At 43.6% G+C, this 13,291-nt stretch overlaps 1 protein-coding gene across 3 annotated transcripts in view; it reads left to right on the forward strand.

The window, feature by feature from the left end:
• Positions 1 to 13,291, forward strand: part of LOC132815525 (NIPA-like protein 2) — an 83,257-nt gene that overhangs the window by 41,493 nt on the left and 28,473 nt on the right. For 2 of the 3 annotated variants that reach the window (XM_060824520.1, XM_060824521.1), the window contains exon 4: positions 11,294 to 11,353. The exons of the other annotated variant lie outside the window; for it this stretch is intronic. In XM_060824520.1, the coding sequence (XP_060680503.1) occupies positions 11,294 to 11,353 (60 nt within the window). The remainder of the gene's footprint in view (positions 1 to 11,293; positions 11,354 to 13,291) is intronic. 3 annotated transcript variants of the gene reach the window in all.

Raw genomic sequence — 13,291 nt, forward strand, 5'->3', positions numbered from 1 at the left:
CATTGCAGCAGTTGGTAGAATTTAAACTAATTTCATAAATCTGAAACGTAAAGTTTCAATAATGGCAACAGTGAAAACGTGGCTGATTCGTATTTAAAAACAAAGGATCTCTGATTATGGAAGGTTGACCAGACTGGTTCCTTCATCCTGATGAAGAGTTTATGCTCGAAACGTCGACTCTCCTGCTTCTGGGATGCTGCCTGACCAGCTGTGCTTTTCCAGAATCACTCTCTTCGACTCTGATCTCCAGCATCTGCAGTGTGCACTTTCTCCCAGACTGATTCCTGTAATGGCAGGACTAAGGTATGAAGAGGGACTGGATTGGTTCAGACTGTATTCACTGGAGTTTGGGAGAATGAGGGCCAGGGCGGAGTCTCATAAAAACCTATAAATTCTAAGCAGATTAGACACAATAAAAACAAGAAGGACGTTCCCGATGAGCAGGAGTCCAGAACCAGGGGCTCACAGTTTAAGGATATGAGGTGAACCATTTCCGACTGAGATGAGGAGAAATATCTTCACCCAGAGAGTGGGGAGCCTGTGGAATTCTCTGCCACAGAAGGTAGTTGAGGGTAAAACATTAAATATTTTCAAGAAGGAGTTAGATATAGTTCCTAGGGTGAAAGGGATCAAAAGGCATGGGGAGAAGGCGGAAACAGAGGATTGCATTGGGTGATCATGTAGAATGGCAGAAGGCTGAATGGGCAAAAGTGAGGACTGCAGATGCTGGAAACCAGAATTTAGATCAGAGTGGTGCTGGAAAAGCACAGCAGGTCAGGCAGCATCCAAGGAGCAAAAGCCCCTCATCAGGAATCAAAAAAAAGGCTGAATGGCCTACTCCTGCTTCTATTTTCTATGTTTCTTATGTAGTCTGACCTACGTGTGGCTCCAGTCCCATAGCATTGCGGTTGACTCTGTACAGCCGTCTGAAATGGCTGTGGACTAACAAAACTTTTCAAAACTGTGACCTGAAACACTGGTTAGACATCTGACTGATGGATCTGGTGAAGGCACAGGGCACAGTGGATTCTGAGAAAGCTTTGGGCCACTGTTTTAACTGAATGTAATAAAATCACCATTTGTGTGTTTTTAAATAGCGTGGATCCAACAGATTGCCTGAAGTAAAGATTAACTTTTCTTGTTATTGAATTGTGGAGTTAATAAGCGCAGCTCCGAATTAAATTAGAAAGCAGTTTGTTATGGATGTTGCTATGGTGACACTGCGTTTGGGAGCTGAAGGCACAGTTTAAGTAGTGTCATTGCAGGCACGTTGCTCCCTAATCTATGTTGCTGGTTTTTATTTTGTCACCCTGCTGGTCATGGATTAACTCAAGCAAACAGCTTGTAAAGGGGCTGGAACAGTAGGACTGGATGTACTCAGAGAAAATTATCATTCATTCTCAGGATGCGGCTATTATTTACTGTCTAGCATGGTGTGACTGACTCAGACCCCTTTGGGGCAGCTAAGAGCTCACCACATTGGGAAGAAAAAATACTTTTATTGATGTTAAACCTTCAGGTGCCTCCCAAAGTAGATTTGAAATGGTTGTGAGACTGGGTCATGTTTGGGCGAGACAGCAGGAAGAATGTTCCTAATCACCAGGAAGACCAGAGCTCGGGGTCACAGTATAAGGATGTGGGGTAGTTCCATTGAGGAGAAATAGTTTCACCCAGAGAGTGGGGAGCCTGTGGAATTCTCTACCACAGAAAGCAGTTAAGGCCAAAACATTGAATGTTTTCAAGAAGGAGGTACAGTTCTTAGGGCTAAAGGGATCGAAAGGTATGGAGAAAACCACGGGAACAAAGAACTGTGGATGCTGGAGATCGAAAACAAAAAGAAAAATTGCAGGGGAAACTCAGCAGGTCTGCCACCATCTCTGGAGAAATCAATACAGTTTATGTTTTGAGACTAATGAGCTGTTCTGAGGAGGAGCCACTGGACTTGAAACATTAACTTTGGCAGCATCTAGTAGAGAGAAAAACAAAGCTAACGTTTCAAGTTCAACCACCCTTTGTCAGAACAGGCCACTGTACCCGAAACATAAACCGTGTTGATCTTTCCACAGATGCTGCCAGATCTGCTGAGTTATTGAGTTGGATGATCAGCTGTGAATGGTGGAGCAGCCACGACGGGCCGAATGGCCCACTGCTCCCATTTTCTATGTTTCTGTGCTGGAATTTGTAAGGAGGCCAAGTTTCCTTCCCTAAAGGACATTGGTTCACTAATGTATTTCTATGAAGGTCCAATTATTTAGTTGTTACGTTTACTGTTCAGTATTGGGGAGATGTGAGGGACAGGTCTCATGACAACATTTTGAGTGGTGCTGTACTGTCCTGTCTCAGGCCTTTGGTGTCAGCTACATTACTGAATTCAATGAGTAGCCACATGAGCTATCAACTGATCAAAATAGTGAGATGATTTGGAGGAGACTGTGGTCTAGTGTTCATGTCACTGGGATTGTGCTCTGAGGGATGGGGATTCAAATCCCATCAGGGCAGAATGATGGAATTTAAATTACACTTGTTTTTCTTCAAAAACTGACATTAAAACAATAGCTGTTTAAACTGTATTAATTTGCCATTCACGAGTGTTCTTGAAGGAAAGAATCCTTCCATCCCTACCCGGTCTGGCCTAGATGTGACTCTAGACCACAGTGATGTGGTTGACTCTTAACTGTCCTCGGAAATGGTCCCACCTAACCACTCAGTTCAAGAGATGGGTTACAAATGCTGACCTTGCAAGCAATTCCCTCTTCTCATGAAAGAATTTTTTTTTTAAACTTGAAAAGTGGTTCCGATCCTAGGTTAGCAACTCCCTAAGACACAGGAGCAGAAGCAGGCAGTTCAGCCCATCAAGTGTGCTGGACCATTCGGTCAGATCATGGCTGATCTGATAATCCTCAACACCTCTTCCTTGCCTTATCCACAGAATTTTAGCTCGTGCTGTTTTCGTTGCAATGGTTGATGCGGTAAAGTTCTCTGTGCTACAACAAAATAATTAAGGAACCCAGTGAATTAGAAACATTGCTTCTCTGTTTCTGTAAGGATGAATAATGGTCAAAATGAGACGGATGTTTGATTTGTCTCAGTAGCTCGCATTGATTATCATGTTTTTATGTGGGGGCGTATGTGCAGTGTGTGTGAGGTTTGTGGTAATTAGTGCAGTAGTGAACAAGTTGACCTGATGTGCTCATCCTGTGAGGCTTCAAATAATTCCCTAGTTTCTATGGTTACACACAATTAAAAAAAAAGAGAGGCAACATGTTTTTTTTTCTCTCCTAGCTCTGCTTTAGTGCTGTGAGAGGCTTGGATTTAATAAAATTGCTATTCAGAAGCAACGAGTTTATACTTGATATTGTACTCTCACTGCCCAAACTCTTAAAAAATTCAGACAGGAAGAATCGAACTTTGTTCCAGAGAAAAATTCCCACCCTTTCTCATGCAGAACATCACTGGCTGGAAATAGGAGAAAGGATATGGAGATAGTAGCTGCCAAGGGGAAGAGCAAGAACCAAACAGAGATTTTAAACTAGATCTTGTTGACCGAGGTAGATAGCTCAGGTTGAGGAGTTTCAATAAAGGCTGTTTGATTTAATCAGTCCATCCTGGCTTGTATGAAATCATGATAATTGGTCAAATTCTGTAGTGGCTCATTTTCTCTGACTATTAACATTACAGATTCAGTTGCAGGGACCCATTCTCTTCAAACAACAGTTCAAGTGTTGTACCATTTTCAAATTACCCAGGAGTATGTGCTTTCCCCTATTGCTTTCTCCATGTTAACACGGCTCATCTGAATGGTGACCAATCAACTTCCTTTTCACCTGTAGTATAACTGCTTGTGATTGAATGAAATTTGACATTCTTGCCTTTGTCCTGATGAGCGCAAGATGACAAGCTTCAGCAACACGTGCCTCTCTTTTCAGCATGATTCAAGTTCACAACTACAAAGCAACTGTTTGTTTGTATTAAGGGTTACCGAACCAAGGTGTGCAGTTATGGTGCAGATCATCTGTGATATGATAGAATGGTAGAATAGGCAGAATAGCACTGCTTAGTGGTTAGCACTGCTGTCTTATAGTGCCAGGGTCGATTCCAGTCACTGGTATAGAGTTTGCATGTTGTCTATGTGTGTTTCCTTTGGTTGTTCCAGTTTACTCCCACAGTCCAAAGATGTGCAGGTTAGTATGGATTGGCCATTCTAAATTGCCTGTAGTGTCCAGGGATGTGTGGGCTAGCCATGGGAAATGTAGAGTTACAGGGATAGGGTTGGGGGTGGGTGGGGGGGGGGGAGGTCTGGGTGGGATGTTCTCTGGTGAGTCAGTGTGGAATCGATGGGCCAAATGGCCTGCTTCCACACTGTAGGGGATTCTATGTCAAGACTGAAAGGGCTGAATAACCTCTTCCTGTTCTTGGAGGGAGGTTGCAGGCACAGGGAAGGTGCTGGCTTTATGCCTTGGATAATATTAAGTAATAATATGGCACTGGTGCCAATGGAGATGCCAAATAACAATGTACATTTACATAGCGCCTTTCAATGCAGTAAATTGTCCCAGGGCTATATGGGGGCATTAAAAGACCAAAAATATAATACCGAGACATGTAAGGAGATGTTATAGCTGGTCACCAGGATCGTGGTCAAAATGGTAGGTTTTTGGGAGCATCTTGAAAGGGGGAAAAAGACAGAGAGTTTAAAGGAAGGAATTCTAGAGCACAGGCCTGTGGCTGCTGAAGGTACAACCACCGGTGGTAGAAGAAATAGCATAGGAAGAAGCTAGAATTGGAGAAATGCAGAGACCTCCGAAGGCTTTAGGGCTGGAGGAGATTAGAAGTCAAGAAGGGACCATCTGTTACTCCATCCCATATGGAAACACTATTTATCCCAATGTTGGTACTTTCCATTGTTATCAAGCAGACTAGACCTCCTCAAAATATCGTAAGAAGATAGCCTGGATCCCAACATTTTCTTCTTTTTAAAGGCAAGTGTAAGGCAATGTGTTCCAATGATTTGACCAATTCAATTGGTCAACTACCAGGCTTGAAGCAAAGCACATTTTATTCTTAGCTGAAAATGTGTTGCTGGAAAAGCGCAGCAGGTCAGGCAGCATCCAAGGAACAGGAAATTCGATGTTTCGGGCATAAGCCCTTCATCAGGATGCTGCCTCACTTTTTCCTCGAACATTTTATTCTTACCCTGCTATTAAAATACATGCCAAAGAAGGACGAACTGAAATAACAACTCTATTGGAAAACTTATTTAATGACTAAACAGCATCTGTTCCAATAATAGTAACATCCCATAAACACACCCTTGGCAAAGGCAAATTCAGTAAAATAGTCTCAAATGTAATTCTCCGTCCAAGAGGAAAGAACAAGTGAAAATTCTGAGAGAGAGAGAGAATGCCAGTATTTTTCTGTAATAGGGAGAGATGTATAAACAAAAATCCAGGTTCTGTGGGAACTTGACCCCACCCATTCAAACTGCTTTCACTGTTTCAACTTTTAAAATGAAACCCAAGTTCTCATGCTGTTTATTGGCTTGGAACAGACTGTTTGACATTCCAATCTCAACTTTTTATTTAAAAAAAAGGACAAAATACACTTCTTGAAGCCATTGTACTGTCATACCCATCCAGTCACAGGAATGCTCTTCCGGGTCTGTTCAGTTTGAAATCCCATTCCTTCCTGGCGGTGAACTCTGACTTCCTGAAGTGAAGAGATGGGACCTACATAGATGAGGCCTAGGAGTTCAGCTATCAAGGGGTGAAAGCTCTGGACAGTTCTCTAACTGCTACCTGCTCAATATCCCCCACAAACTGGGGAGTTCTCTCAGCTTCTGAAGCAGCCTTGGGGAGGCAAGTCAATTTAGTTCAAGATTTCCTGGGAGTTGAGTTCTCCTTTTCCAGTTAAAGCTGCTGAGTAGGCTCTATCATTTGGTGGGCCAACCAGAGGTAGAGGAAACGGCTGCACTCTGCAGCAAATCATGAAATAATTGAGAAGGTGCCTCCAAAAGTGAGTGCCTCTCACTACCTTTTACAAATCAGCTGGGCCACTACTGAGAGGGGAACTTCCTGAACAGGGTCCTCTCCCATTGAGTGCATTCACACCCAGATGGGCATATGGAAGGACAGCTTCAGAGCACCATGCCTGTCTGGACCTTGCCCTTCCAACAGTTAAATTGATGCTGTCACTTCTGGGAATCACGAGGCCAACTGGAAAATCCCAACCTTCCCTTACCAAGACTCTAGGAAGCTGAAAATGTGTTGCCGGAAAAGCACAGCAGGTCAGGCAGCATCCAAGGAGCAGGAGAATCGATGTTTCAGGCATGAGCCCTTCTTCAGGAATGAGGAAAGTGTGCCAAGCAGGAAACTGGAGAAGTCTGAGTTTCCGCCACCTCCAAACGGACCCCACCACCAGGGATATATTTCCCTCCTCTCCCCTATCAGCTTTCCGAAAAGACCACTCCCTCCGTGACTCCCTCGTCAGGTCCACACCCCCCTACCAACCCAACCTCCACCCCCGGCATCTTCCCCTGCAACCGCAAGAAATGCAAAACCTGCGCCCACACCTCCCCCCTTACTTCCCTTAAAGGCCCCAAGGGATCCTCCCATATCCACCACAAATTCACCTGCATCTCCACATACATCATTTACTGCATCCACTGCACCCGATGTGGCCTCCTCTATATTGTGGAGACAGGCCGCTTACTTGCGAAACGTTTCAGGGAACACCTCAGGGACACCCGGACCAACCAACCCAACCACCCTGTGGCTCAACAATTCAACTTCCCCTCCCACTCCACCAAGGACGTGCAAGTCCTTGGACTCCTCCATCATCAGACCATAGCAACACGACGGCTGGAGGAAGAGCGCCTCATCTTCAGCCTAGGAACCCTCCAACCACAAGGGATGAACTCAGATTTCTCCAGTTTCCTCGTTTCCCCTCCCCCCACCTTGTTTCAGCCCCAACCCTCGAACTCAGCACCACCTTCCTAACCTACAATCTTCTTCCTGACCTCTCTGCCTCCACCCCCACTCTGGCCTATCACCCTCATCTTAACCTCCTTCCACCTATCGCATTTCCACACCCCTCCCCCAAGTCCCTCCTCCCTACCTTTTATCTTAGCCTGCTTGGCACACTTTCCTCATTCCTGAAGAAGGGCTCATGCCCGAAATGTCGATTCTCCTGCTCCTTGGATGCTGCTTGACCTGCCGCGCTTTTCCAGCAATACATTTTCAGCTCTGATCTCCAGCATCTGCAGTCCTCACTTTCTCCTACAAGACTCTAGGAAGCCTAATTGCTGTCGGTCTCATGGCAACAGTGGAATTCCTGGGTCCTTAGCAACCCTTGGCCAAAATGGCCGACATCAGGAATGGAATCTGTCGGCCATGTTTTTCAGGTCCTGTCTGATTACTGATCCCACAGTGGCCCAAAACTCTAGTCTATGACCTCTTTATGCTAGCTTTTCATTGTGGCATTTTTAAGCAGATATTCAAGAAGATTATAATTGCAAAATGCCCTTAGTTTATCAAATAGTGACCAGAATATGATTGTCTTGTGAGAAGCACAAAAGTTCAATAATTTAGTGGCATTTCCTAAGAGGGTATTGCTCAGTCAGGGGTATAACATTTTGTTTGTTTTTAACACAGATGACTGCAATCCCATCTCAAACTCTGCATGCAGTTCAACGCTGCCTGCCTGCAGCTCACTGACATTTAATTCTCCCGCAGCTTCTTCCTACATTCCAGGCAGAGAAAATCTTCCTACCACCCACACAATGACACGCAAGGCTGTTTCAGTATTTCCCTTCCAGTTTCTGATACCGGTGTCTGTAGTTGGGTCAGAATTATGGTTTGCTTTGAGTCTGTTAGCTAACAATCAGCGTCTCTTTCATGGCTCTCCTTCCGGGCTGATTTGTATTCGTGCAAAATACAGGGTGTAGTCAATATTTTCTTGTTTTCAAGAAGGATCTCATTTAATGGTAGAATGAGTTTGAGAGGCCAAATGGCCCCCTCCTCTGTTCCTATGATTTTGATTATAAGGAAGAAAAATTGGAATGGAGAACTCCAACATAGAGGTAACACTGGAATAGACATTATCGTTAAACTGGGCAGATATTTTTTGTAGTATTCTGAACAATATGTAAATCTGCTTGCTCAAATTTTCTGCTGATTTTAAACTTTGTAAACTATTCTGAATAAGCAGCATGTAACTACATTCAGAAAAATAAGGTAATGTTTTCTTGCCAATCTGATGCCTGTCCATCCACTGTTTTCTGTCCTAAGAAGCACGACCAGATAGCCCATTCCACTTGAGAGATAAATGTCACCCAGTCTCTTTCCTCAATGAGGCATCGATTCACATCCTCCTCAGCAGATCCCTGTTTGAAAGGGACACCATTGACAATGCAGCACTCCACAAGTATTGCATTGAAGTGTCAACTTCTATTGTGTGTCCAAGCCCGGCAGAGGGCTGAGGACAATCCAGCTCATTCAGACACTGTTTCCAGGGAGTCCTATTTCAGTAATACAGAGGAACCTTGATTATCCGGCATTCGATTACCCGAATATTGGATTATCCGGCAAGATCACAAGGTTCGGCAAACCTATGTTATCCGACATTTGATTATCTGGAATTCGATTAACTGAGTGAAACACTCCCTGCCTGTGTCCTTTGGGTAATCGAGGTTCCTCTGTTGTTAAAAATCCCCAACACCAGCTTATCGTCCAACAGGTTTACTTGGAAGCAGTAGTTTTCACAGCGTTGCTCCTTCATCAGGTGGTTGTGGAACATAAGATCATAGGACATAGAATTTAGAGCAAAAGTTTACAGTGTCATGCAACTGAAATGATATATTGAACAAACCTGGACTATAACCTTATGTTGTGTGATTTTTAACTATGTCCACCCCAGTCCAACCCTAGTTCCTCCATATCATTTCGATAACAACCAACTTGCTGAGATAAGAAAGAGCTTACATTCATTGACTTTAATCACTCCATTATTAACATTGTGCATTCAGCTGTCTGGGCTCAAAGTTAACTACAGTCACTATTATAATTCCGGAAATGGGCCGGTTTTTACACAAGACATGGGATTACATTATAAATGGGAGGATATTATACTGTACTGAAGACCAGAGCGCTCTTGATGTGCATAGATCCCTGAAGGAGGCAGGGCAGGTAGATCAGGTTGATTAAGAATGCATACTGAATACTGGCCTATAATTGTCAAGACATAGAATTGGAGGATTGTGCTGTAACTGTATAAAATGCTGGTTAAGGCACCACTGGAGTACTGTGTGCAGGTGTGGTCTCCGTATGTGTAGGAAGGATGTGTTTGCCCCAGAGAGAGTGCAAAGCAGAGTGAGGTAAGGATTTGAACACTGGGCAAAGATTGGATAGGCTAGGGTTGTTTACCTTGGAGCATTGAAGGTTGACAGAGAACCTGATAGAGGTGGACAAGGTGGATAGGAAGGTATTAGATCCATTAGAAGAGATGTCAATAACTAGGACATAGATTTAAGACAGGATGCTAGGAAGAGGGTTAAGAACCTCTTTCATCCAGAGGGTTGTGGGAGTCTGGAATTCACTGACTGAAGCATGATTGAGTCAGAAACTTAAGCTGAATTTAGATATTCACTTGTATTACTATAGTTTCCAGGGGTATGGGACAAGAACAGGAAAATGGGATTAGTGCAGTCAGATCTTTTATTTTATTCATGGGGTGTGGGCATCGCTAGCCAGGCAAGCATTTACTGCCCATCCATAATTGCCCAGAGGGCTGTTAAGAGCCAACTATATTGCTGTTGGTCTGGAGTCACATGTAAACCAGAGCAGGCAAGATTGGTAATTTTCCTTCCCTGAAGGACATTAGTGAACCAAATGGATTTTTCCCAACAATTGGCAACTATTCCATGGTCATCACTGGATTCTTAATTCCAGATTTTTCTTGAATTCAAATTCCTCTGTCTGTCATGGCAGATTCAAACCAAGGTCTCCAGAACATTACCTGTGTCTCTGGATTAGTTTAGCAATATTACCACACTGTTATCACCTCCCTTTCGTTGACAGGCATGGACTCAATGGAACAATTAGCCACCTTGTGTGCTGTAACTGCCAAAGAGACAACAAACTCCCCCAAAGAGTAATAATGACCATGCATAAATGGCTTGTGATGTTGGTCACAGGATAAACAGCTTTGGTCCTGATACTGGGGAGAATTCCACTGCATTTTAAATTGTTGCTATGGGAATTTAACATCCTCCTGAGATGGCCAAGAGACCTCGATGTAACACCACAGGTAACACCTCTGACCATGTAGCATTCCCTAGTACTACACCAGAGGGTCAGCCTGGGTTATTGCTCTCCATTATCTGGAGTAGAACATGAACTCCCAACTTTGTGACTTGACCAAAAGTACCAAGCACAGAGCAAATAACTAACAGCAACAGCACCGGGGCCCCCAGCAGCAGAGTTCCTTGCATTTTAACTGAATTTTCATTTTATTCTTTTATGGGATGTTCATGTTGCTGGCAATGCCCCTTGAGAAGGTAATGGTGAGCTGCCTTCTTGAACCACTGCAGTCCATGTGCTGTGGGTAGACCCACGATGCCCTTAAAGAGGAAATTTCAGGATTTTGACCCAGTGACAGTGAAGGAATGGTGATATATTTCCGGGATGTGGAGATGCCAGTATCAGACGAAGGTGGACAAAGCCAGAACCCACACAACACCAGGTTATAGTCCAACAGATTTATTTGAGTTAAAAATCACACAACACCAGGTTATAGTCCAACAGGTTTAATTGGAAGCACCTGCTTTCGGAGCGCCACTCCTTCACCACCCCAGTCCAACACCGGCATCTCCAAATCAGATTTATTTGAAATCACAAACTTCCTTCGTCGGGTGGAGTCCACCTGTTGAAGGGGCAGCGCTCCGAAAGCTTGTGATTTTAAATAAGCCTGTTGGACTATAACCTGGTGTAGTGTGTCTTCTGATGTTAATATACTTCCAGATTAGGATGAGGAGTGGCTCAGAGGGGAATTTGCAGGGAGTGGTGTTCCTATGTATCTGCTGCCCTTGTCCTTCGAGATGGAAGTGGTTGTCCGTTTGGGAGGTGCCTTTCATTCATTGTTGGCTGTGAAATGTGTTTCAATAATATCAAATGTTAGTCACAGAATGTGGGTCCTGCTCCATTAATTGCAATATTGATTTTTTTTTGCTTTAAAGCAAAATGTGGACGATTACCATCACTTTTTGATTAATGCCAAAAACTATCACTTCTGTCTTCAGCAAGTGCAGCCATTTCTGTGGTGTTCTTGAAAGAGATCCTGCGATCTTCTGATATCTTGGGTAAGTCATATCTTGTGTAATACATGAATTATACATCTTATTAGTCAGTATTAATGCTGCCTTATAGCAGGCAAGTCTTTGATTTATATAGAGATTGGTTGTTGCACCATGGGTGATCTGAGTTTCCAACACAATATATAATTAAAATAAAACAAAAAGCTGTGGAGGCTGGAAATCGGAAGCAAAAACAGAAAATACTGGAGAAACTCAGCAGGTCTGACAGGATCTGTGAAGAGAAAGCAGAGTTAACATTTTTTTCAGAACAGAATGATAAACAATTAGTTGTTTAAAATAAAACAGTAAAGGTAATTTTGTGTTAGTTCATGCAGAGGTCTGACATTACATCACGAAACAATATTTTGAGAAGCTCAAATTTATATCATTCACTGTTGAAGTGGCAGTTATTGTTAAATATAGATAGAATCATACAGAATGTACAGTATAGAAACAGACCATTCAGGACAACTGGACTGTACTTCAGTTTATTTTTTTCAGGGATCTGAACATTGTTGGCAAAGTTAAAAATCACATAAAACCAGGTTATGGTCTAACAGGTTTATTTGGAAATACAAGCTTTTGGAGCACTGCTCATTAGTCAGGTAGCTAGTGGGGCATGATCATTGGACACAAGACGTAGTGTAACCTACTGGACAATAACCTGGTGTTGTGTCATTTGTAGCTTTGTCCACCCCAGTCCAACACATCATTGCTGGCAAAGTCAGCGTCTGTAATAACCCTTGAAAAGAGTGTCTTGCTCTACAATTTTGGGAGGTAATTAAGAGTCAACAATGCTGCTGTGGGTCTGGAATCACATGTCGGCCAGACTATTGAAGGGGCTTGCATGTAAAACAATAACAACAACTTGCATTTATCTAGTACCTTTAAAATATTAAATGCCCAAAGGGATTTCATTAGTATGTTACCAATGAGAACGAGATGCTGAGCTACAGAAGGCATATGAGGGCAGGTGACCTCATAAGCTTTGTCAAAGAGGATGGCATGGTCATCAATCGCACAACACCAGGTTATAGTCCTACTTCACCTGACGAAGGGGTGCTGCTCCGAAAACTTGTGATTTCAAATAAACCCGTTGGAATGTAACCTGGTGTTGTATGAATTCTGACCTTGTCCACTTCAGTCCAACACCGGCACCTCCACTTGATGGTCGCCAATGGTGGAGCAATGAAAATCAGAGGTGTTCTAGATGCCAGAAGTGAAGGAATGCAGAGGACTGCAGGAGGCTACAGAGACAGGGCAGGGAAAGGTGTTGGAGGTATCTGAAAAAGGAGTGGGAAGTTTGAAATGGATGCAAGAGTCAGTGTAGGTCAACAAGAGGAGTTGCGATGGATAAAAGGGAATTATTTTACTGGGGTTTAGGTCAACATTTACTGCCCTGAAAAGGTGGTGGTGAACCGTTCCAGTCCATGTGGTGCCAATCCAGCATTGTCCTGGATGGTGCCAAGCTTCTTGTTGAGACTGTACTTATCCAGGGAGTATTCCATCACAGTCCTGACTTGTGCCTTGTAGATGGTGAATGGGTTTTGGGGAGTCAGGAGGTGAGTTACTCGCCGCAGTATTCCTAGCCTCTGACCTGCCGTTGTAGCCGCTGTGTTAATGAGTTTCTGGTCAATGTAACCCCCAGGATGTTTTTAGTGTGGGATTCAGCGACAGTATCATTATTGAGCATCAAGGGATGATGGTTAGATCAGTCTTTCTTATTGGAGATGGTCATTTGTGTGGCATGAATGTTATTTGCCACCTGTCAGCCCAAGCCTGGATGTTGCTCATGACTTGCTGCATTTGATCATGGACTGGAAAATGGTGCTGAACACTGTGCAATCATCAACAAAATCCCTAGGTCTGACCGTATGTGGAGGGAAGGTCATTGATGAAGCAGCTAAAGGTGGTTGGGTCTAGGACACTACCCTGAGGAACTCC

Source organism: Hemiscyllium ocellatum, chromosome 4 (genome assembly GCF_020745735.1).
Source record: "Hemiscyllium ocellatum isolate sHemOce1 chromosome 4, sHemOce1.pat.X.cur, whole genome shotgun sequence".
NCBI classification, from domain to species: Eukaryota; Metazoa; Chordata; class Chondrichthyes; order Orectolobiformes; family Hemiscylliidae; genus Hemiscyllium; species Hemiscyllium ocellatum.